Source organism: Pseudonaja textilis, chromosome 1, assembly GCF_049901715.1.
Source record: "Pseudonaja textilis isolate UNSWEBS1 chromosome 1, rPseTex1.2, whole genome shotgun sequence".
Taxonomy (NCBI): Eukaryota; Metazoa; Chordata; class Lepidosauria; order Squamata; family Elapidae; genus Pseudonaja; species Pseudonaja textilis.
Window position 1 is genome coordinate 91164524 of NC_141990.1, and position 27117 is coordinate 91191640.

Here is a 27117-nt window from a genome sequence, read left to right on the forward strand (position 1 = left end):
GCTACCCTCGACTACCACCCAAGCGATAGTTAAGGCTCTGACCCGCTTATTCGCTACCCATGGACTCCCTGACACGCTGGTGTCTGACAATGGCCCGCAGTTCACGTCATGTGAGTTCAGTATGTACGTTGCTAACTTGGGCATCCGACACATCCTTACAGCTCCCTTTCACCCCGCTAGCAACGGGATGGCTGAAAGGGCAGTCAGGTCAGCCAAGGAGGCACTCGCCAGGTTCGGCCAGGAAAACTGGCACTCTAAACTGTCACGTTACCTTCTGAGCCAACATACGACGCCATGCACCACTACTAATAAATCCCCTGCCGAACTCTTGATGGGGAGATGCCTTAGGACCACCCTGGACAGGTTGCACCCCCACTACTGCCCAGATGCCCCTTTAGGGTCTGACAGTCTGGTCAGGGACTTTGTCCTGCATGACCTGGTGTACGCCAGGAATTATGCAGGGGATCCTTTGTGGGTACCTGGTCAAGTCGTATTGGTCACAGGTCCGAGATCCTACAGGGTCCTCCTGGAAGATGGACGCTTGTGGCGGAGACACGTGGACCAACTCAGAAGGCGATGGAGAGGTGCGACCGTTACCGGCCCAGCCCGACCTTCCAGCACCAGGGGCTCCCTGCCGGTGCCAATCTGCTCAGACGGAAGCTCCCTGCGGGACCCGGTCTACCCCGCCGACCAGGAGAGTTTGCTGGAGGACCCGAGTTCCCGACCAGAGTCACCGAACCAACAGCCAAGCGAACCTGCTTGCCAGCCGGACCTAGCGACTCGCCCAGGTCAGCCCGAACTGGGGGACTTACCGAACTCGCAGAACACTACACCTGACCAAGCCCATTCCCCAACAACCTCCGAGGCATTTCCCGGGGGCAAGGACTTGGCGCCAGCCAGCAGTTTACCCGGGTTACGACGTTCTGGTCGCCAGCGCAGACAACCGATTTACCTAAAGGACTACGCATGTCCCCAGCTGGGGGAAAGGAGTGTTATGTCTTTGGAACTGGTTGGAGTCCCCAACCAGGTCTGCTGTTTGAGCGGGAGCACCAGCCGCTCCCATTGGCTGGCTCCGTTTGACAGTCGGCTATAAAAGCCGGCTGTCGAGCAGAGCCAGCCCGTTGTCGCCAGCTAACCTGCTAGTTAGAAGGCAGATGCGGCAACCCTTTATTCCCTGTAATAAAGCCTGTTCGTTGTTCACTCTGGCTCTTGCCTCTTCCTTCCATCGCTCTACAACAAATTGGCTGTTGTAGTGGTTATGTAGGGGTCATAGCTGGCCCTATAGGTTGTCTGAGCTAAGTTTGGTTGAAGTTTCTGAGGGTGATGCAATAATTAATAGCTTTGCCCTATTTTGGCTCTTGGGTGAGGACTAATCTGCCTTTGTTCAAACTTTGCTGCAAGGAGTAGTGGATTACCAATTCTGCATTTCTAAATCTGCCCCAGCTCAGTATCTGCTTGAGGGCAAGGGAGCTGGGGCTCTGAGTCACCCTTAAGATTTTTTATTTCTCTTTTAGGGGAAATATTTTGTCCTGCCTTTTTAAAATATTCCTCAAAATATTTCATTCTTCTAGGAGGGGGTGGTGGCTTCCCACAATACTATACATCCTGAATACAAATATAATTATTAAAGAATGTTTAATAAAATATATGTTTCATTCAGAATTCAAACAACAATCTCCAAACTCAGTTCATTTCACTCGATTACACTGTACTTCAAGGAAAATATCACCTGGGGTAATCGAATGTGAACATTCATTCCAATATTATGTGTAAATTCAGCACTGCACAAGATAATAATTTGTAACTTGAACAGATTTAAAGTGCTGATTTCATTTCTAAACATAGGGGTCTGAATAAGGAAACAATACAAATGGAAAAGCTAGCAATTTTGATAGGCACAGAATATGGAATTATCAGAGTAGGAACCCATTAGGATTTGGGATTTTATTTTGCATTGTTCTCATTAATAAAGCAAAATATTAAAGTGGAAAGATACAAAATCTTTCAAGAGAAGACACAAATGTTTTAAAATGGAATGAGGACACTAAAAAGCAGATATAAACTTCTTTTATTTCCTAAAAAATGATCTTGCATATAAATCTCTAGGGTGATCTAAGCTTTCCGTCTGTAAAATATATATAACGAGTTTATCATATACACCTCTATAACTGTCTGGTTTGGTTCTGCAACCCAACAGGACAGACACAGACTTCAGAGGATAATTAGGACTGCAGAAAAAAACAATTACTACCAACCTGCCTTTCATTGAGAACCTCAATACTGCACAAGTCAAAAAGAGGGCTGTGAAAATATTTGCAGACCCCTCACATCTTGAACATCTTTCAACTCTTTCCCTCAAAACAATGCTATAGAGCACTGCACACAGAACGAGAACAGTTTTTCCCGGAAAGCCATCACTCTGCTAAACAAATAATTCCCTCAACACTGTTCAGCTATTTACAAAGTCTGCACTACTATTACTGTTAATCTTCTCATCACCCATTATCACCCATCCCCTCCCACTTGTGACTGTATGACTGTAACTTTGTTGCTTGTATCCTTATATTGACTGTTTCCTAGTATGATTTGATTACTTATTGTACCCTATGACTATCATGAAGTATTGTACCTTATGATTCTTGACTCTTGATGAATGTATCTTTTCTTTTATGTGTACTGGGGGTATTTGCACCAAGACAAATTCCTTGTGTGTCCAATCACACTTGGCCAATAAAGAATTCTATCTATCTATATTGAAAACATGTTAGTATCAGGCAGAAGCTTTAACTAGAAATGTCTTCTGAACTATTTTGTATGCTTTTAGAAAAGATTGCCTAACTTTTCAGTTAGATCATCAGTGAGAGTGTTAATCCAGTACACACATGCTCAACACATACTCAAAAACACAAGAGAAAAAGTAGAAAGGGAGAGAGAGAGACAGAAGGAGAGAGAGAAAGAGAATGAGAGAGAGAGAGAGAGAGAGAGTGAGAGAGAGAGGGGTTTATGATTTTTATTTCAGAAACTGACAACTGCATATATAATAAAAGAGCAATCAATACCATGCAATATATTAAATCAGCATCACAGCATGGGAAAATGACCAGCATGAAAAGCAATTATAAGCTGGTCAGTTTGTACAAGGACAACAATGAAAATGCCTTGTGTTATATACACAGTTGCAAAATGTTCAATCTCTTTTTGTGAAGATGAAAATAAGTGGAGAGTTTTGAACATCTTTAGTCAAGATGGAGTTCCTCTTTTCTTGTGTTTGGCATCAAAGTTCTGTACAATGACATTATGTACAAAGTACTGAATAGCCAGTCATAAAGCAGGAAAAAGTGGCAGAACTGTCACTAAAAATACACTGAAATAAACTATATTATTCTCCATTCTTACAGACGTGGGATCATTACTGAACGTGTTTGGAAAATTTTGTACCATAGTTTTATACCTTGTATTATTTCCTTATCTTTTACACATTCCAGCTATGGCAAGCATAGATGAAACATTATTTCTGATTTCTGCAAAGTTATCCTATTCACACGTATATAGGCCCCTTAAAACTGTTATATTGCATTATACTTTTTTTATATATTCTTCAAAACATGCTGTTAAAGAAATATGGCGTGGAAATATTAAATACATCTAAGGCCAAGAGATACATCTACATGTCTTTGGGAGTTTAAGTTCAGTAACAGCTGCTTTTTAGCATTTTTTAATGAAAATATTTGGCATTATTGTAAATTGTGACTGTTCTTTGCGTTTAGACCTAGAAACTAACATGAGAAAACATGTACATCTAAAAGTGCATCCCATGCCAATTTTTCTGGGTTTTGCCAGATTTGTAAATTTAATTTGGCCTTTTTGCTGTAACATAAAATTTGAGCTATGGTTATATTTTTTCACTAATGGAATCTTCTAGAAAATACCACACTGCCTGAATTTGGTACAGTAGAGATATTATTAGTATTTGCTAACTTAGAAAAGAAAATTTTAAAACTGTTAAGTTAAAATAAGGTAATATTAGAAGTTTCTTTTTTATTTTAGTATAATTAGTATAGCATATTGAATCTAATTCAATGCTTTAAGGCAAATTATCTTGTATTTTTCAATTTTTCAATATTTAAATATCTAATTGTATAAATAGTAATTTGCATTCATTACATTATCATATTTAAGAATGTAAATATGAAAACAGTTAACAAAATATTTCTCAGAGCCCTGTAGCTTTACAAAAAATGAACAGAAAAAAATGAAATATGACTAATATTTTCATATACTTTAATCATTAATTGTTAATTAAACTTCTATTGTATCTAATTGTTAATTAAACTTCTGTTATATTTTAAAGAAATTCCAAGTAATCCCCTTTAGTTAGATGTTACCTTGAAATCAAATGTTATTTTTTTCAGAAAACTCAGATGTTTAGATTGATTAAACATGATACTTATTTTCAAAAAGATCAATGGACAATTTTTTTTCTAAATCATATTAGACTTTAAAATTACGAGGTCTAAAGAATTAGTAAAAAGTAATCAGAAACAATCTGTCTTTTCAAATATTTTTCTGCTTATTATTGGATTTTTTTTTCAAAAATAGTCGTATGCTCATAGTTATTTTATATTCTTTCTCAGGTATTCTTATTTTGTACTTAATAATTTTAACTTTGAGGATAAAGCGCTTTATCTTCAACATAATATTTAAAGGAAGAAAATTGCTTTATGTGAAAAATGTCAATAGAAAACATATCTTATGAAAGAAATAAGAGTCAATCAGAAGAAGTACCATTTTTAAAACTATGTTTAATGAAACAGTTGTAATTATAGTCAATAACATACTGATCATTAAGACTGAAGTCAATTACTAGTAGGTCACTAAAATATAATCAAATTTTTCACTTTCCCACATATTTCAATGGTGGTAAGTATAGACCTGCTGTGAAACTTCAACTAAAGTGTATTTCTCTGCAGGTAACCTTTATAGAACTGGATATGACAGTCGTTTAGGCTTCAGCATTAATACATACTACTTCTACTTAAATTGTACATGTCCATGGGAAGTACTCACTAAAATCACACAATGAATAAGGAACACCAGCATATTGGAAATAACTTAAGTCTGAAATTGGCTGTATATTATTTCATGGCCCAACTGTCCCCTTTAAACATTTGTCTAGCCCCAGCAGTCAATTTCCTATAAGTAAGTTTGAAATAGTACTAGAAGACCAGTAATATAAGCTTCTCAAGGGGTCTGGGACAACTTGCCACAGCCAATTCTCTGTGGCCAACTCGCCATAGGACAAAATCACTGTGGAACAATTCAAAGCCGTATTAATCATTTTATTCAGTTACTTTTATTATTGGTGACCATATTTTTGTTGAAATTATTGTAGCTCTTGTATTTCTGGATTGATTTTCTCCATTTTATTATTATTGGCCATGATTCCACTGAAATTAATTTAATTTTTGTATATGTTAAATTGTCCTGTTGTCCCATGGCAAACTGGCAAATTATCCTGCTAAGAATTGGCCATGGTGAGTTGATTATGGCAAGTTATACCATTTCATTCTTAAGCCTCTAAATCACTTTTTGCAATCAAAGAACTAATTGGTGTGGTTTCAGCCCTGCTGTGCATGTTTAACCTTAGCTGTTCTCTGCATATACTATTGGAACAGTGCAATTGTTGGTAAAAGTCAAAATATTACAGTGTATGTGTTTTACACTTAGTGTCTACACTATGTCAAAATATGACATATTTTTAATGACACTATACTCGCTAAATTCAAAAAAAACGTGGTTGCAGTATTACCCTTTGGGAAGGTGCCAGCTCTGGGCTGCAAAAGTCTGGACACCTGCTATCCACAGCACAACGTTACAGAAAAACTTAACTCATTGATCTCATCTAATAGCCATTAAGATTTTGGCAGTACATAGCTGATAACTCTATCATTTTGTGCTATAGCTTTTAAAATATAGTAAAATATGAAAACTTATCAGATTTCAAAACAAGGACTGGGTTTTATAACGTTCTGTTCCATTAGTTAACAGTAATAGAAAAATGCCTACAAATGTAAGTGATTTAGTTGGGGCACAAATTAAAAGCCAGATGAATAATTAATGTCATCTCAACAAGATAATGGTGGTTGTGATGGCTTCTAAATAGCTGTTTCTTCAGCACATCTGATATAACAACAATTGAAAAGGGGATTGAAATCTGGCAAGTCACAATAAATGATGAATTACGTAGGACTTAATGAATAGCAAGCTATGCAAGGCTGATTATGTTTGAAATAATTCTGATGATCAGTAGTAAATTTAGCATTCGGTGTTGATTTTACAAAAGCACTAGAAAATGTTATTCTCTTTCATTTTGCAGCCTTTATCTTTAAACAAAGGTGTTGCCTAAGCAGTAAATCATATTGACTGAAAAAGGTCCTTGAAAGTGGAACTTTTCTATTTTAATTTCAGATATTAGCATTGAAAGGATGCAGCAGTGAAAGCAACCCCTTCACTGGTAAGAACTGCTACTTTATCAGTTATTCAGACTGCATATCATGATTAATTAAGATTAAATAAGGTTTCTGTTCTGTCAAAATATTTAAATTCATCTTCATCATACCATTTTACAGAGCTTAATACATACCCTGACCCTACATTATTGAGAGCAGTGATCTTAAGAACAACAGCTGACATTTTAAGAAAAAAAGCAAAGCTGTTTTTCATTTGTGACACTCTGGAATTTGAGCATCTTCCTTTTTGGCTAACCGGTTTAGGAAAAAGAACAAGAAAATCTCAGAGGAACATGTGTACTTTTCTAGTCTTGTTTTGGTATTCAAGTTCAATTAAGGCAACCAGGTTCATTCCAAATTAAATGCAGCCATCTTGTTGAGTAGGCGGGTATGAACCACACCTATTCTCAAAAGAAACCTAAGGCTACAGCTGTTGCTGCTTTATTTCAAAACAAGGTTCATAAACAGGTTACACAAAGTCAGTAAAATTTTGGTGCCAAGCAACTACACCCCCAAAAGATAAAACAAATGAAAAGCTCTAGCAATAAAACTAATGTAATTTAAACAAACTATTTATTGCTGTTAAATGATCCTTCTCACATACATTAAGTCAAATTGCTGTTGCTTCAAAATTTGAGGATCATAATAATTTCATCACTATTTTTAGTAGAGATCTTCTATAATTTTGCTCAAGGCATATTTTAAAATAATATGATCTGGACTTCCAAGAATAGCTAGATGGAATTCCAAAGAATAAACTTAAATAAATTGCATTGCAGTTCTCAGGGCTCAGAAAGAGATATCAGAACACATATACCAAGGGATATCATACATATATTCAAAACTGCATAGGTTAAGAAATTACATTTAGAAATCTGTAGTTTGTGGGGGGAAATAGATTGAAATGCATGGTTAAAGAGGATTTTGTGTAGTTATTTGTTGTTGCTTTAAATAAAGATCAATTAGATTTATAAACCAGAATTGAGGGGACATACAATTTAACAAATTCAGATATTGTTAAAGATAGAACAAGAGATTCAATTACTTTTGTTAACACATATTATTAAGTCATAATTCATAGGATCATGATGTTTCCAATCTCTAGAAATAGAACTAGGTTTATCTGGTGAGAAGTTTTGTGTGTGTGTGTATTCCCAAAATAAATTTAGATTTTCAACTATCATTGCCACCAAAACCAAATGTGAGTTCTTATACTGCTGCTAACACACATACAGAGAGAGAGAGAGAGAGAGAGAGAGAGAGAGAGTACCTGAATATCTTAGGTATTCAGCAGGTATTAAATTTTATCTTCCATTTAGTCAGAACACCAGCTGTTTATAGACAATCAAAACTTCTTTTTAACAATAACACAGTATGAACAAATAACACTAAATTGTTTCTGTTTAAAGGAATAAAACTCCATATCTAAGTACAGAATGATAGTTCTCTTTATAAAGAAAAAGAGAGCCATGACAGTCTTTGTCATTTCTTTTAAGGAGAAAAAGTAATGGAAGTAACATATCCAGCAGTTGCCTCTCCACTATCATGTCCTGTTTTGTACATCCTGCAGATGCACATGGAATTATTTCTAGCCATGTAAAGACTGCTGAAATAATTCATCTCCTTTTATATCGTGTGGAGACACCAACAAATAAGGCCATTATGTGTCCATAATTTTATTTCAGTGAAAATAAGTGATAACATACCAATAATCACAAAGGTTACTAGAACAGTGGCTGAAGAAAAAAAGGACTTGAAAGATACAAAATAGTAATTTATTGTATTATCTGGAAATATACCCAAATCACACAAGAATTCAAGCTGCACCTTCAAAGTTTAGAGTAGATGCTATGAGGTTATAGTACAGTGTGTTATGCAAGTAGTACAGTGTGTTATGCAGTGGGGCTCTTTTGTTTTCCATCTGCTTTCTGAATTTTTAAGAAGTTCAGTGCATTCATGGCTGAAAGAGAAACAGATTTCACCTATAGATGAAGCTTCTTTGGGGGTGGTTGCCAGAATTCAAGGGTAACTCGAAATCACCCTTGAAGGCAAATAAACTATGGTTTAATATATGGCTTGACACTCTTCTGAAAATAATGGGTTATTTTAGCTAACTTAGTTTAACATTTTGATTTCACAATGACTTTTTTGCTTACTTTTGGCATAGCATGATATGTGAACCCAATGGCTCCTTAGCCCAATGAGCAAATTAGAGCATTAATTTAAAATGCTGGCTCAACAATAAATTTAGTCAGTATATTGTTTGGAATTGTAAACAATCAGAAATATTTTGGACAATAAATTTACAGTACATGGGTTGTACTTAATTGTGTTTAAATCCATGCTTTCTGGGATGTTTTTTATTTATTTTTTGATCTCTTTAGTTTGGGTTTTCCTCTGACTATGGAATGGAAACAATTTATCCTTAATAGAAGGCTGTCAAAGGAAATTATCTTACTGGGTCTGTAAACTGTTTTTAAACATGTTAAATGTGGTATTTTACTAACAACATTGGTCAGATTAGGGCAATTCATAAAGCTTATAAAGTGTATCAAGTCACAAACATCTAAAGTATGTTTCAGTGAAAGTTCTCCAAACAACCTGTTTCTTTTTATCCAATAATTGAAACCAGTCACTGGAGAAGCTACAACATGACTACAGAATTGTCCTGTTTTCAAACTTGAAATTTAATTAGTAGTTTGAAAATGTTTGATGCTTTACAAAGTGGTTTGCAATGTAAATAAAGCACATAACTTTGATAAATTATATTAGCCAGTTGAAAGAAAACGACAACAAAGAAACAGAATTCTTCCTATATGAAAGGACTCCACAAGATTCATTGAGAAAGCCATATTTCTTTTGATAACCAATTTAAAATAGATTATAAAGCATATATCTATATTGTAAGTTGATAAATTCATAGTTAATAATACAATTTAATTTACTTCTTAATTTGAGATGTGATAAAATGTTCCTGGATTTGTTTGTAGTTCTTCATACAGTCATTGTCTACCTCTGAACTACAGTTAGCAGCTTCTTAATGAAGATATAAGATTAGAGATGCACAATGTATGGTCAGAGGCCCATATGCAGTACACACTATAGTAGAATATGCACCCTCAGAATGCCTCACTAACTACACACTAACTAGTAATCTCACATCTCAAATTAAGAAGTAAAATAAAGTAAGGTATTAAATATCTGGAAAATCATTGTGTTAATTGTGTCTCTTGTTTAAACTCTGTCCTGCTCGCTTGTTGGGAGTGAAGTTTTTGGTACAGCACTTCAAGAATGATTCTGATTACCAATTACAGCTGAACCTCACTCAAAGACCCTTGAGCAGGTCCAGTATTTAATATGTTTATGTAGTATGTGATGATATATTTTTCCCTAAAAGAAGCATTGCCATGAAAAAGGTTGGACTGAAAGATAGGTTGGACTGAAAGTCCAAAGATAGGCAGTGAGTTTTCATAGCTGAAGGAGGCCTAGAATCTTGGTGTCTCTCTTCCTACTCCAGTACCTTAACCACTACGTTACACTGGTTCTTATTCTTGGCTGGTTTTTGGTTCTGATTTGGTATTGCTAGTTTATTCTCCAACTCTTCTTTTTTCTTGGATTCTGATGATGGCACTGATAACATTACCTCCTGTAGCTGGGTAATGAATATCTGCCAGAAAACAATCAAGTTCAGAGAATACCAAGGACTCCACAGTTCAGTCCTGAGCTACATATATTCTCTTCCATTAGAATCTAAATCCTGTTAGTTTTGACTTGTTTTTCAGCCCTGAATTCTATTTTGCTTCTTGACTTGGCCTTGTTTGTCCTATGTCATCAGCTCTATTCCCATAGCTTCTAACTCACCTCAGACTTCCAGGACTTCATTATGGAAATATGGCAGGAAAAGAGAAGCTAGAATGTTCCCTTGTTTACTAGGGAACAACGTTCTTCCCTGCTTCTGGTCTCCTCCACAAATGTGACTTTTGCTGCCATGGAGGCTGTTCTTCTTTTGTGACTTGGATGTCAATCTTTTGGCTCTAATCTGAAATATTATATTTTGTGAATATATCAAACAAATATTATATATAAAAGCTGACACAGTTTCAATCTCTTCACTGTGTAATAATGCAATAATGTTCTATTATTCCCAATCTTTAAACAGTAAAAACAAAACTTTTTTGCAGTAGTTAAATGTAGAATAATGTAGAATATGTTTTTTATAATTAAAGATATGTTCTCTGCCTTATAAAGTAATAAAGATGGGATAAAAATCTAATCTAATAAATAAATTATTGCTTATATTATTCATCCTATCTTTTTAACCAAAATGAGAATGCAAAGAATGTGATTATTAATATGCAGAACTGTGGTCACAAAAATTAACTTCAGAATTGGGGAGGGACTGGTACCAAGGCAGAACCTTAAAAGTGATTACCTATTTGGGAGGTTTTCTTAGTGCAACATTTGTACACTTAATCATAGCACAGAAGCAATATTAATTGCAAGCAGCTATGTATGGCAAACTAATTTTTCATCTTAAACTAAAATTGTGTAATACAACTTTTCAACAGAAGGGAAAAGTCCTGAAGTTCTTTTGCGGTTGCTTTTATTTTGTTTTTTGCTCTCTTTTTGTGCAGTTACATCTAAGAACAAATCACAAAACTGACAGGAACTAAAAGAGAGTTGTAATAATGGAAGTTTATTTTGGCTACCCATTTATTATTCTCTGGCATATCAGCAATGCTACAGGAAACTATTGTACAGATGAGAATGCATAGTGCTCAGAGAGTTGAAATGTTATCAGATTTCCAGTATCTCATGTACGGTTTTCTCTTACAAAGATGTGTAAGCAGTAATGAAATCCAGATGTGTATCTAGGACACTTGTAGAATTATTTAGTTTATAATTTCCTGGACAGATTTTATGAGATGAAATTTACAATTTGTTTCTTAGCTTGAAAGAACATTAGGCCCCCAAGGAGCAATCTATAAAGTTTGTGTCATTCACCTCTTCATTTCCTTTTTTCAAGGCTTAACATTACTGTTAAGACAGCAAAACAGGACTGATAATATGTGTGCAATAACAATTAGGACTTGTTCTTCATTGGCATAAAATGCCAGGTAAAGGAAGCAGAGAAAGAAAAAGAAATGAATTACTATTGCCAAGCTTAGGGAATTATTAAAGTTCTACACCTTGACTGAGACCGTACAAAGCATTTAATGTTCTTTTTCCACCTAAGGTGTGGCATTAGTCCTGGTGAGTTGAATTAAGACCTGATGGATTTTTCAACAAAATGAGTTAATCAGTTTCTAAAAGTGTGTAGCAGAGATTCACTATCCCCTCCCGCCCTCCCACTCTCTCTCTCTTTTAGATACTTCCATGGATGTCAAGCAACCATGTCAAGCATAGGTGTCCAACCTGCAACCCTAGACAACTAGCAAAATGGCCCCACAAGTTTATGAACTTTTAAAATTACAATGTGATTTATGTACCTTAACTATATTATCTATTTTATACGCAGCCCATGACAATTCATTCAAACCCAGAAAAGCCAAAAGTTGGACACCCATGATATAAAGGGAAAGGTAATATTCACTGATTTTCTCAACCCTTAGAGTCTTCTTATGACTCTTTTCACAATATTTAGTGAATAGAATACAATGGAATGGAATGGAATAGACAAACAGAGTTGGAAGGCACCTTGGAGGTCTTCTAGTACAATCCCTTGCTTAGGCAGGAAACCCTACACCACTTCAGATATTGGCACTTCCAATATCTTCTTTAAAACTTCCAGTGTTGGAGCATTTACAACTTCTGGAGGCAAGTTGTTTCACTGATTAATTGTTCTAACTGTCAAGAAATTTCTCCTTAGTTCTAAGTTGCTTCTGTCCTTGATTAATTTCCACCCATTGATTCTTGTCCTGCTCTCAGGTGCTTTGGATAATAGCTTGACTCCTTCTTCTTTATGGCAGCCCCTGAGGTATTGAAGTGTGGCCTTACCAAGACATTATAAAGTGGCATTATGAACACTTCACATGATCTTTTACAAACTATTTACAAAGTGTGCACTACTATTACTGTTAATCTTCTCATCACTCCTTATCACCCATCCCCTCCCACTTGTGATTGTAGGACTGTAACTTTGTTGCTTGTGTCCTTATGATTTATACTGACTGTTTCCTAGTATGATTTGGTTGTTGATTGTACCCTATGACTTTCATTAAGTGTTGTACATTATGATTCTTGATTCTTAACGAATGTACCTTTTCTTTATGTATACTGAGAGTATTTACACCAAGACAAATTCCTTGTGTGTCCAATCACACTTGGCCAATAAAGAATTCTGTTCTGTTCTGTTCTATTCTATTCTGTCCCTCTATTTATGCAGCCTAGAACTGTGTTGGCATTTTTAGCAACTGTAGCACACTGCTGGCTCAGATTTAAATGATTGTCCACTAGGACTTCGAGGTCCCTCTCACAGTTACTGCTATTGAATGAGGTACCACATATACTGTACCCATGCATTTTGTTTTTCTTGCCTAAATGTAGAGCCTTACTTTTTTCACCATTGAATTTCATTTTGTTAGATAGCATACAATGTTCAAGTCTGTCAAGATCCTTCTGTATCTTAAGCTTATATTCTGGAGGGTTGGCTATTCCTTCTCATATTGGCTATTCCTGGTAGATAAATTAGAAATAAAAACAGACATATGAGATTGCAAATTTAGAAAAATACTGCCTCTTTTTGTACTCCAAATAGAGAATTTTCCGTGCAACTCTGGATCCAAACCAGAGTTATTCATTACTAGAAATAATCAAATGTAAAAATTCTCACCATAATATATATATAGTATTGTGCCCAAATCTGTTCCAAACAAAATGTCAGTCATCTTCAGTCAAATCTATAGCTTTCATTTCATTTAAGTAATTTCAGTAACCAAGAGATCCATTCTCATAAAGTTGGCATTCAGAAAGTAATGAGATTAGGGTAAGCCAAGCAACAGCAGCATTACCAATATTGTAAATCAAAAAAATATGCTTTACCTCAGTGATGGGATTCAAATTTTTTTACTACCAGTTCTGTGGGTGTGGCTTGTTTGGTGTGGCAGGGGAAGGATACTGTAAACTCTCCAGTCAGAGGTGGTATTTGCCAGTTCTCCGAACTACTCAAAATTTCTGCTACCGGTTCTCCAGAACTGGTCAGAACCTGCTGAATAACACCTCTGCTTTACCTGTCACCATTATGATATAGCTTTTTTTGTGAAAAAAAAAAGTGTTTTTCAGATTTTCTGATATTTTTTCTTTCTCTTTGCCAATAATTGTTATCAGAGATTCCTGTAGATCCTGCTAATATATACAAAAGTACCGAGAGAAGAAATAATGCCACCTTTTCATTCTTTTCTCATTTATTTCATAAACAAAATAATCCAATGTACCAGTGTGAGAAAAGAAATATCTCCCTAGATTCAATTGTACCACTTTAAGCTTCAACAGCTGCAATTGGTGAATCATCTCTCCTATCACTATATATAGGAATATTGTCCTATTCCTTCAAAATAAACTATTTTACTCAGCAACAGAGTTATGTATTATAGCATTAATTGCTTGTTTCAGATCCTACTTCACAGTACTTCAGTAGGATTTAGGTGTGATTTTTGATTTAACTATTCCAAAATACTGAATTTATTCTTCATTCACTCTCTCATGCTTGCACATTTATTATTGTCTTGATGCAGGTCTGCTATTGTCTTATAGAATTCTCTGATACAAAGCAGAATTAATGTGTCTTTTAGTTATTGAAAAGCATCCAGGTCATGAAGTAGCAAACCTCACTATCATGACACTTCTATTCTCACACTTTTGAGTTGACATTTTTAGAAATCTGGAAGTATTCTTTTAAACTTAGTAAATTTGTGATAAACTATTATTTCTGTCCTGCTATTTCCATTAACCCCAGCAGGTTTTTTTTAATAATTGTATTAAAAATTAGAATGACAACAGAAAAAATTAATACTCGCTAATAAAATAAAAGAATAAAAAGAAAAATAGAACAGACAGAAATTAAAGAAAAAAGGGAATCAGATGAAGAAAAAGAAAAAAGAAAGAAAAACTAAGAATGTAGTAAATAAAATAAAAGAATATAAAGAAGTGAATTCTCCCTTCATCACCACAAATATAAACAATTTCAGTAACATCACCTTCTCTTAAAATACAACTTCTTCTTCCCATATCCCATATTTTCTATTTAAAAAACCCATAAAGCCTCATGATTTCAGTCCTGATGTCAGCAAGAGTCCATTAAGTCTTACAAAGATAACAACCAATCTATTTTAACTTTATTCAAACATACCAACTCTATATTCCTTCCCTTTACTTATAACAAGGTTGATTAGTCCCTTCAAATAATGTCTCAGAACTTGGTTTCTTGTCATTTTTTCCCTTTCCCTTTCTCACAAAATTCTTCAAAATTTTAACCTCTTGTTAAGTCCAAAATAGGGCAATTATCCAAGCTATTCTCTTCTATTTTTAATCTATATATCTCTTAATTTTTAAGATATCAGCTATTTTCCACAAAATTTTTGTAGCCTCTCATTTTGAAATCCTCTTTTAAATCACTCTTGTCCCTGTCCAGTAGAACTTCTTTCTCTTCCATGACATCTTTTAAACACAGTGTATCTATAGAGGGAGATACAATTGAAATTAATTTCTGGGTCCATTATTCAAAAATATCCTTCAATATCCCCAAAGTTAAAATATTTTGTTTCATTCTGAAATTTTAAGACAAATTTCAGTGTTTTTCACCTTGAATTATAATCTTTAATTCCCGCTAGTTCCCTCTAGTGACCATTTTAAACCCTTTTTTATTTTTATTTTTAAAAAATAAATAAAAACAAAATTATTTTTCCATGAAAAGGTTTCTTTATAATTAATTCCAAAATCTTATTTCAAGTTTATCTCAACCCACCAGTCTATTTATAACTTTTTAAAATCAAAATGTTAACCATCCTTTTCAAGTTTATTACAAAAAATATTAAAACTTATATTTAAAACTATTTTCATTAAGTATTGAAGGAAACTTATTGCTGTGGCAAAACCTGTTATTCCAAAGGTTGCTGACAACTGAAAAGCAGTTAATAAGGAATTTCCAGAAGTGAATAGAAAAGGAAGTATGCAAACCCAAAACTCCTTTCAAAGATGCTGACTGAAGTTTGAGCAATATTGCTATTCCCTTGTCTCCTAGAATTCTAAATCCATAAGAGGCCTCTGTTTTCCTGACCCTTCACAAGAAGCAGATGTCTGGAGAAGTTGTGAGAAATCTTGTGGCCTTGTGTGAAGGCAAAGAGCCAATCTACTCACTGGTTCTTTATTCTGCCATGGTGGTCAGCTTTACTTTTTGTGAATCCATCTTCAAGTCTGCCATTTCTTCCCTGAAAGTCCAACTTCATTGTTATTTCTTATGGTGAAGTGATGAATTGTCACTTTGGTCAAGGTAACATAGATTTTCAGATTGCTGAATATGGTTCTAGGATACTAGAATATCACTAGAATATGGTTCTAGTGATTTCAGGTTTGCTTTTCATGTTGCAGTTAAAGTGATTTTTACTGCATTCCAAGTCTTTTCCATCACAAGATCATGTCTCTTACTGTAGATTGATAAAGCTCCAGAGCTTTAGAAATGATTTTATGACCTTTTCCAGACTGATAGGCATGAGTAACCTTTTACACTGGTCTTCAATTATTTCTTTTGAATAGGGCAGGATGTGCCTTTAGAATCTGCATAATGAGATCTTCCCTCAAGATCTTCTGTGATGGGAGCCAAAATCTGTGAAATGTATATAGGGTAGGACTGACCCAAATCAGCCTTCATTGTTTAATGAAATATTTCCACAATAGGCCCTTGTTATCCCTAACGACTGAAATAAGGGAATAATTATTTTCTCACACTTGCACACTATACATTCTGTGAGTTGTTTATGAAATAAAGAACTAGCACATACTTTGATGAAATTTATTTACTCAGACTCCCTTTATATAACATTAGGACACAGATGAATTTTTTATTATATTCACTTTCAAAGATATATAAAAATTCAGGAAGTGCATAAAAGGCAAGTACTTTTTCACAGACTTATATATAGTTAACTACCTGGTGGTAAATATGGATGGTAAATACGTATACATATACATATACTCACACACACGAATACATACATACATACATACATACATACATACATATATATCAGACGGACACAATACAGAAGCCTGATGATGGTGGATGAGATTCTGCCGAAACGTTGCTACAACTTTAAAAGCACAACTACAATGACGTGGGAAAATACCCGAACACAGACGGACACAATACAGAAGCCTGATGATGGCAGATGAGATTCTGCCGAAACGTTGCTACAACTTTAAAAGCACAACTACAATGATGTAGGAAAATACCCGAACAAAGCTGAATACCATACATACATACAGACATACATACAGACAAAGCTGAATACATACATACATACATACATACATACATATATATAAATTGTATTATTTAGAAAATGGATCTTTGTATTGGTTAGCAGAGATATCCTAGCAAGATTTACACAGTTTTATATTTCCAATTTGCTACAATTTCATGATTTTCCAAAATATCCTAAAGAACTGAAATTCTGCTTCCTGTAGGAAAAGAAGTAGAGATACTAAGAAACTGTCTATGAGGCATTGTCACCTTGGTTGGTAAATGGTATTTCTTTTTGCAGTTAAGTGTGGCAAATTTTTAATGATGTGGAATGCTGCTGAATACTTCTAATTTTAAACAGAAAAAGACAAAATATATTCATACATTTATTTATATACTGTATTTCTCAAATTTATAAGGCCGCCCAACTTGTAACAGTTCTAGATGGTATAGAAAATTTAAAAATATACCTTGTACAATAAGAGCAAAAAGAAGATGAAAATGTGGGGATTAGTGCACTGAATATATTAATAATATTCTTTCAGAAGGCACTATTCTCTCCTAACCCAGTGCCTCAAGAAATAGCCAGGTCTTGACTGTTTAAAGGCCAGAGGGTCAGGTAATGAGATATAACTTGAGGACATGATGAGCATTTTTATTCCTTAAGAGTTTCGAAACCAGATGTTCACAAGGTCCAGCTGACATTCTTCATTTTAGCCAGCAAGCTTAGTTGATGATTCATGATAATTCACAGAAGCCTTGCATTCTTCTTTCAAGATTACCTTGTTTCAATACAATGTTTTAGAACAGCATGTTTTGTTAAAACTTTAAATTACTGAACGGGAAAAAAACATAGTAGATTAATCTTACCCGCAAACCAATTTCAAGTTAAGCAAAAGCACTCCAGTACATCCAAATATTAAGAGAGAACTTACAATGGTTACAAAATGTATTGTTCTGGTAGTCATATATTGCTGTCAGTTGATAGACTTCACATTTCTCTAGCGAGATGGCTGCTAGGCATTATAGGCCAAATGCTCAATAATCTTTCTAATACTTTCATTCGGGTATTTCTATTATCATATCACACCCATGGTAAGTTAGTTGTGTTCTGTGTACTGTTGTTTCATGGTTCTACGGTTTCCACAGTAGCAACTTACTATGTTCTACTTAGCTGCTTTGCTGGTTCACGTTTCTTGTAAATGTCACAATGGAAGTATGTCATTAGGTAACATTTGACACAAATCTACACTAGTTCAGAACCTCATGATCAATGCTGGCAATAATATCCATTATTGCCATACACCTCACACCCTACAGATCTTTCCCTGCGTATTGCTATGCTTTACCCATTCCCTACAGCAACCACTTGCCCACCTGCCTACCAGCCTACTTGCAAGTTATCTGGGATTTCAAACTTCCTGCTAACTTTCCCATTGGTTGTGGGAAACCAAGGATGTTGCCCCCACTAATGACGGTGGGATTTGGTTAAAGACGGCAACGATGGAACTGCAGAATTGCTGTTGATAAGTGATGCATTTATGACCTGATTGCTTAGCGCCAGAAATTCTAGTCCAAATTGCTGTCATAAGTCAAGGACTATCTGTACTGTCTACTCTATTAAATTATTAACAGTAACAGCACTCAGCTGAGAAGAAAACAATATTATTCTTAGGCCTTAATTTGTAGTTTTTGTTTTCTCGAGATATTCAAGCACTGTACTGAAATATATGGGGATTGTTTATTATATTGGTGAAAACACTTAGACATTTATGGAGGACTCATTACACATACACACATTCATAATTGCTATGCTTACTGCCAGAATCAGTCTCTGAGTCAGAGACGAATGTCATTATACTGCCTATAGCAGCTATTGCAATAATCATCCAGTGAAATATTGTGAAACATTATCATGAATTACAAACACATTTTAAACATCTCCAGCTCAAGTACTGCTCCTATATTCAGTTCTATTCAGGGGTGGGATTCAAAATTTTTAACAACTGGTTCTGTGGGCATGGCTTAGGTGGTGGGTGTGGCTTGGTGGTCATGTGACTTGGTGGCCATGGCTTGGTGGTCATGTTATTGGCTGGATGTGGCCAACTCAATATCACTCACATCGAGGCACGCATCTCCTCGCCTGGCCTCTCATGACTGTGCAACAGTCGTAAGTGAAAAATGGTCATAAGTCACTTTTTTCAGTGCCACTGTAACTTTGAATAGTCACTTCACACAAGCAAAGTACCAGCAAAGGAGGGGAAAAAACTCCAGAGACGTTCCTGAGACAGGAAGTCTAGTCCTGCCAAGAATGTAATAAAGGTTAACGGAGAAGTTAACTGAGAGGCAACAACACCAGAATGTTTCCTTCCTGCCTTCCTTACAGGATTAATTTCTTCTAACAACCGGTTCTCCGAACTGCTTAGAATGTTAACAACTGGTTCTAGCAAATAGGTGTGAACTGGTAGAATCCCATCCCTGGTTTTATTGCAAGTTGGCAGTCTAATAGTACTACCTTAGATAGGTAAGTTAAAATGGCCAATTGCCTTTAGTTTCACCATTTTGTTATTGTTGTTTCCGTAGGTGAAGGGGGGGGGAAACACCTTTGGATATCAGCAGAAAAATGCTCATTAGATGATAGATAGATAGATAGATAGATAGATAGATAGATAGATAGATAGATAGATAGATAGACAGACAGATAGATAGATAGAGATACAGAGATAGATACAGATATAGATATAGATATGAATATTCTTTGTATTTGTGAGGAATTGGATGGATGTCCTGTCCATTCATGCCATAGATTCTGCAAAAGCATATTGCATGATAAAGCCATACAATTTAATTGTAAGTTTCTTAACTTCTAATTTAATTCATGTGTTAGATGATGCATGCAACTGTATATTTATTATATATGCAAGGATAGATAGGTAGCTATCATTCAATTGCAAAACACCCTGAAATTTTAATTTGCATTACTTGAAGCAGCCTAATACCGGTACTTTTTGGGTGAATGAAAGTGTTGAAATCATGAAAAAGATCACTTTATTTAAACCATTCTCTCTTTGTTAAAAAAGTTGATTCAGTGGATATTAAATGATATACTACCCTTTTGCAAATCATTGATATTTACTGTTGCTGATCATTGTGTCTTCAAATGTAATTGCCAGAGGTGGTATTCAGCAGGTTCTGACCAGTTCTGGAGAACCAGTAGCTGAAATTTTGAGTAGTTTGGAGAACCGACAAATACCACCTCTGACTGGCCCTGCTTTCCAAGTCCCATCTAATCAGCTAGATCTTCTTTTGTTGCTCTGTACAGAAGAATGGAGCTGGAAAGCAAGTTAGTGGGGTGGGGAGGGAATGGGATTTTGCAGTAACCTTCCCCTGCCATGCCAACTAAGCTATGCTACTCCCACCAAGCCACGCCCACAGAACCAGTAGTAAAAAAAATTAAATCCCACCACTGGTAATTGCCATTTCATGTATGTTGTATTGTTTTAAAATCCATTATGTAAAATCTATATGCATCAAACTAGTTTCAGAACTTATTGTTCTTCAGGAATATTGTTTCCACATGAATTTAACCAATCTTCTTTGATCTGTGGCACACACAAAAATTATTGCCTTAAATTTCAAAATGGCATTGTGAACAAATTACAGTGTATCATTGTTGCTAAAACACTGTATTGTTCTAAACACAAGTTGTCACTTTGATATACAATATGTCTATTTTAAAAAGTAACCCACAAAATAAGAATTCGACCAACTGGTTAAAGATCACAGAGTGTTGTCTAACCATGATAAGGTAGACCCCAAAAGCTTCCCTAATGTCAGCTCATATAGCCACTATGATGTTCATACAGCAATACCAGGTCTGGAATGTGACTATTGTAACACCATGGTTATACTCAAGCCACTTCAGCCCCCTATTCCTAGGGAGATAGACTGAAGTTCTTCAGTACAAGTCTTGAGATTCCACTGCCAATCCAGAAATCCTTCCGAATCAACAGAAGAGCCAAATATGCAATTTCAATTTATTTTATTTTTTTTATTATAGTAGGTTCAAAGGCAGGGGTGGGTTTCAAAAATTTTAAGCAATGGGTTCTCTGCCTGGTTGCTCGGTGAGCATGGCCATGGTGCTCGTGGCCTAGTTGGCCTCCTGCACCATGGGGGGAGGGGGCGTTTTTGCCCTCCCTGTGCTCCGGAAGCTCTCTGGAAGCCAGATAAGGGCCCATTTCTGGCCTTCCTGAACTTCTGGGAGGCCCATTTTTCACCCTCCCCGAGCCTCCGCGCACACCCTGCACTTACTTTACAGTCATGGGCATAGGTCATATTGTGTTTAATGAGGGTTTTCATCACTAAACAAGAACAAAAGTATTACTCAAATATTTACTCAAAGTAGCACATATTAATTATACAACACAATATAAACAAAATACACACCGCAAGATTAAAACCTCAGTTTAAGAAAATCAACATAATTCTACCATGACTATTTAATAAGATACTACTTAGCAATATTAAGACCAAAGATTTCAAACATAATTTGAATATAAATTTTATATTTAGGATGCTAAAGGACTTGTATTATGATTCTAATTTTGGTGGTTCACAGTTGGACACCAAGTTCTTTTACAAATTTGCAAAAATAGCTTGCCATATATTGTAACTTTATAGATCAGGATGTCACAAACAAAGTTTGAATCCAAAACACTAAAACATAAATTATTACCAAACTCCGAATATTTGAACTGAATACTCTTATTTCAAAAGCTGCAAGAGGTAGTATTTCAAACTTAAAAATAATATTAAATTTAGGAAGCTTGCCATAATTTAATGTGAAATATCAATCGTTTTAAACCAGTGAACTACATTATGTGTTTTCTCCACTCCCACAACCTTCATTCCAATACTCTGGAGGAGGCACCAAAATATACAGAATGTTTTGTTCTGTATCTTTGGGGTATGTGTCATTTTTGTTTCTGCAGAAAACTGATACAGAACACACACACACACAGAGTCCAAAAAGATCTAAAAATGCAATGTTCCACAATATAATTTATCTTAAGCCAACCTGATATAATCTAAAAATTCTCTAAGTGTGGGCAGGGGAGAATATTTTAGTCAACAAAAGAATAAATAACATATGAAGCAATGACCTAAATACTAAATTAATTCCAGATTTTTGACCACAGATGTCTCTAAACAACTTTAAAAGTTGAATTAGAGATTAGTGTATTGTCTGAGATGCAAGATGTGCTGGAATTCTGTATTTTAATGACCATCCAGAAAATCCTCTAAAAGTCTGAACGATATAATGACCAAAATGCCTAAAAGATGGTTCCATTATATATATATATATATATATATATTTTAAAGTGTCATTTCACACTATGATAGGTTTATTATATAATATATTCTTTGGTGTGGATTAATGTCTCCCCACTGAGAAAAAGCACAGTAACTCTTACACTAGGTTTTGAACGCATGACAAACATTTGAGAAGCTTTCCCCAGCCTACTGAGCTCAGATGTTTTACAGTCATAAATATACTATTAGAAACTAGCATAATAGCTACGGAGTGCCTAAGAAGTCTGGATGTTGTCATTTAACATAACTTAGTGCACTTGGTTAAGAATTGGGGGATTAAGTCTCAGGAAAAGGCTATATTACAGTTCTGTTCAGTGTTGGTTTTTTTTACTATCAGTTTTCTACAGAAATAGAAAAATAAAAATACACAGGCACAAGAACAAATTTATATATACATATACATACACGCCAGAGATGGTATTCAGCAGGTTCTGACCAGTTCTGGAGAACTGGTAGTGGAAATTTTGAGTAGTTCGGAGAACCAGCAAATACCACCTCTGATGGGCCCTGCCCCCATTTATTCTCTGAGTCCCATCTGATTGGCTGGGTCTTCTTTTGTTGCCCTGCACAGGAGAATGGAGCTGGAAAGCAGGTTAATGGGGTGGGGAGGGAATGGAAATTTTACAGTATCCTTCCCCTGCCACGCCCACCAAGCCACAACATGCCCACCAAGCCATGCCCACAGAACTGGTAGTAAAAAAAATTTGAATCCCACCACTGATACACACACACACACACACACACACGTATTTTTTCTAGGAGTAAGAGAATAATGAACAATTAGAAGAAATGTTGAGACTTTATGAGAGCAGGTCTTCAGAAAAGTTTCTTTCCCACATCTTTAAAAAGTTTCAGAATACTAGCCACCTGGAAGGTGAGACAGAACCTTTGTTTCTTTCAGTGTTTAACTATCTATTCATGGAATCTTCACAGAAGCTCATCCTGTAACAGAAGCAGGACACATTGCCTACACCAAGACTCAAGGAGTGGAAAAAGATACATGACTACCAGGAAACAATAGAAAATACTATCCATTTATTATTTAGATTCACTAACTTCAAGACTTTTGGACATCAACTCCCAGAATTCCCAGCAAAGCTGACTGAGGAATTCTGGAAGTTGAAGTTCATAAGTCTTAAGTTGCCAAGGTTGGAGATGCCAGCACTAAATGATAGAAGGTGTGCTAATGTCTCCCTCTGTCCTACTCAGGAGGTCCCTTAAAGATTGGCCTTCTTGCAATTGCCTCTTTTAATATTCTTTCTTTTTTGCAGGGGGTGGGCTTCAAGTCAGTCTTGATTTCTGGCAAATGCCTAGGCAATATTTCTTGACAACTTTTATCAGACATGCTTTGCCATTCTTTCTATGGCTGACAGCGGGGCAGTGAGTGGGTCAAAGACACCTAGATGGGCCTAAAGCTGGACTAGTTTGGGCTAGGAGGTCATTGTATGAAAGTGGAAGAAATGATTTCTATTATTAGCTAAATATTATTAACTAAATATCCTAAAACTCTTGAGAGAAGAAAGTAATTACATACAATAAACCAAACAAATAAACAAAAATCAATGATTTTTCATTCAATCAGGAACAATGATCTCCCATGATCACTTATTTTCATTACTACTCATATGACTTTTATGTATAATGTTGAAATGTTATCCCATGTAACATCCAGTTGTACAATTGTACATCCAGTTGGGAGGCCACTTCCATACCCCCATAGAAGTTTTATTTATAATTAAATGGGTTGTGTATATATCTTTACTTCTCTCTCTGTCGTGTTCTCATCATATACTAAATAATAATAAATAACCATGCAACATACAGTACATAAGGAAACAGCAATCATTTCAGAATAAGAAAATGTGGAGGAACAGATAACACATAGCTAATACTATGTCAGTATTCAGTTAGTATCTCTTCTCTGAAGTTTTTTATATAGTACAGATTTGGCAGGTGGGTTATGATGGTCATAGACAAATAAGTCTGCTTACATGGATCTATGGTTCTGAAATATATCAGCAATATTTGGATTCTATTAAAATCAGGCTGCCCACACTAAATAGATATGACTGATACGTATGTTTCCTTTTGTTCTCTTTCGTCAAATCATACAACTCCACTTTTCCACGATTCCTATTACTTTACATAGTTCTTAATATAGCTAAACTAAAATGTAGTTAAAATTAATCCAACCTATGTTGGTTTACAATCTTCTACTTTCCAGTTCTTCATTTCCCTCTCCCCCATCCTGCTGTTTGTCCTATGTACCGCCCCCCACACACATACACCATTGAAATTGAGACTGTAAACTCAATGGGGCCAGGACCTCTCCCCCTTTAAAGTGCCATGTACAATGATCTATAAATAACAACATCAGCACTATGAGAGGTGACAAAAATGTCTAAGTATTTCTATAGCTGAACATTCTCCTCGTCTGAAGCTTAAATGTCAGCAGCACTGAATATATGTTCCAATGATTTTTAATGTGCTATTTTAAAATATGTACTATTCCTGTTTTCCAGTGATACAATTTCAAAACGTAGCCCCTATGTCTGAAGGATACCTTCTCCCCATATTCTATATTGGTTTAAATTATATTAAGATATATGCAAATCCTTTGCAACTTTTGTTCCAATTAATTTCCACTGGTTACAATTGTACTTATCCCCAAGTACATTTGTAAAAAGCTTCAGCTATAATCAAATAATCTTCTATGGGTTAAAATTAGTATTAGAAAACCAATTGCTTGAGGGTTTGAAAAGGGATAATACATCACAACCATTTAATCCTCTCACCAAAAATGTGAGATGGGCAGAAAAATCCCTAGATACTGGAAGTTTTTGATTACTTTCAGATTACTACAAAAAAATTCAAAGGTCTTTATTATTCAAGCTATTTAAATTAAGTTTCCCCATCCCAATAAGCCTTACCAGAATCACTTTAGTGCAGTGAAACTTAACACCAAGTTGCGCATATCTTACATCATTTTAGAACTGGTTTTTTTTTGTTCACATCTTAAATGGTTTTCTCCTTTCCTATCGATTATATTGCCATATCCACAATAAAATCAAATATACAATACAATTATATTATTACAGAGGCAATAACAGATGAAGATTTGTTTTGTTTCCCATTCATTGACTGTCACATCTTGGAATTACCATCATCAAATTAGCCTGGATTTTAAAATCCTTCTTAATGGATCTAGGCTGGAATCTCAAAGCAGCTTCCAATAATTAATGTGTGTGGGGGCGGAGTTCTATTGGCCAAATCCCCATTTCTTTCCAAATTGTATTTTGTTCTCCCAAGAGGCCCAAGAGGAGATTTCTTTGAGAAATCATATTTCCCCCTAAAAACGAAACCAGAGAAAACTGATATCATTCTTCCCATTGATGCAAGTGGGAAGCCCAGCTTCCTCCAAGGGAAAACTTGGTCCCCTATTTGGACCACACTCTTGATGCTTCTTGGAGGAAGTGAGATTATACTACTCATCTTCACGGCAAAGAAAGATTCAGAGCCCAATAAGGGGGAAGAAGAGCAGAAGGAAAGAAGCAAAGTTGGGGAGAGGAACGCACAGCCAAAAAAAAAAAAAAAAGTGTGTTGTTTTGTTTTGGGGTTGTTGTTGTTTTTTCCCAGAAGCCCCTGAGAGATGCACTATTCTTTTGTACCTCGTTGTTGCGGCGCTGCCTGTTGCTGCTGCGGGCGCTGCTGCGGCCATCGGGGCTGCCCAAATAAGGAACCACACCAGCTCAGGGCGACTGTGAGGAGCAAGAGGGGAAGCCCAGGCGCTCGCCTCATAGCGGCCAAACTTCGCGCGCTCTCTCGCTCCCGTGCGCGCTTTCGCGCTCCGCTTCGGAGCTCCCGGCAAGAAGTGTGGGAGGGAGGCAGACACCGCGCCTCTGAGGGAAAGAGGAGGCGGCGAAGCCCTGACTGTCACCCGGGATGGGACAGCGGAGGGACACGCCCCTGTCGCTTTCGCCGCCGCTCTCGGCTTCTTCCATGGGGGCTGAGGAGTCACAAGACAATGAACAATCGGCGAAGTCTTCCAAAGAGGGAGGCTTAGCACGAATTAACCGGGGAGGGGGGGGGGGTGTGCTTTGGCGTGCAGTGGGGATCAAAAAACAACTGCTCGGTCTCGCCTACAAAAGCGAGGATGAGAAATTTTCCAAGCCACAACAAGCAGCAGAAGAGTCTTAAAAACTTGAACGCTCTTAAAGTCGATCTTTCTCTCTCTCCCTCCCTCCTCCCCGCTTCAACTTGGAAGAACAATTTTAATGAACTCAGAGGAAGAATGCTGCAGGCTCACGCTTTACATTGTATACATTTTTTTCTTAAAAAAACAAACAAACACTATTGCAAGCCAAACATTCTCAAGAACCAAAACGGGCCTGGCTAGAGACCCTTACAGGAACCAGGCGAACGGAAACATCGAAGCTGAGCAGAGGATCCGTCCATCCGTCCCTCTAGTGCCGGGTCAGCGAAAGCTCAAAAGTAGCCGGCATGGGCTTGTCACATCCACGAAAATAGGCACGGATTATACTGTAAATGTATATTTTAAAAAAACAGACTCAGCTTTTAAGCAAACGGGTCAGTAGAAACGCCAACTCTTGCATCTCAATACTAAAATAGGCCATTATGGTGAAGTTTCTCATATCTAGCTATTCTCCTTTTGTACATGAGAAGGCGCTTGACTCGTCCGGGCTTTTTTTTTTTTTTTTTTGCGTGTAACGGAGACAGCGTCACAAAGCTTCCCGATTTAGCTCAGCGCCTGAGATGGGA

General features: G+C 36.1%; 1 protein-coding gene across 1 annotated transcript in view; it reads right to left on the reverse strand.

The window, feature by feature from the left end:
• LAMA2 (laminin subunit alpha 2) overlaps positions 1-26298 on the reverse strand; it is a 432393-nt gene extending 406095 nt beyond the window's left edge. The window contains exon 1 of the mRNA XM_087941278.1: positions 26007-26298. Coding sequence (XP_087797404.1) covers positions 26007-26136 — 130 coding nt within the window. The 5' untranslated portion in view covers positions 26137-26298. The remainder of the gene's footprint in view (positions 1-26006) is intronic.
• Positions 26299-27117: the final 819 nt, after the last annotated feature.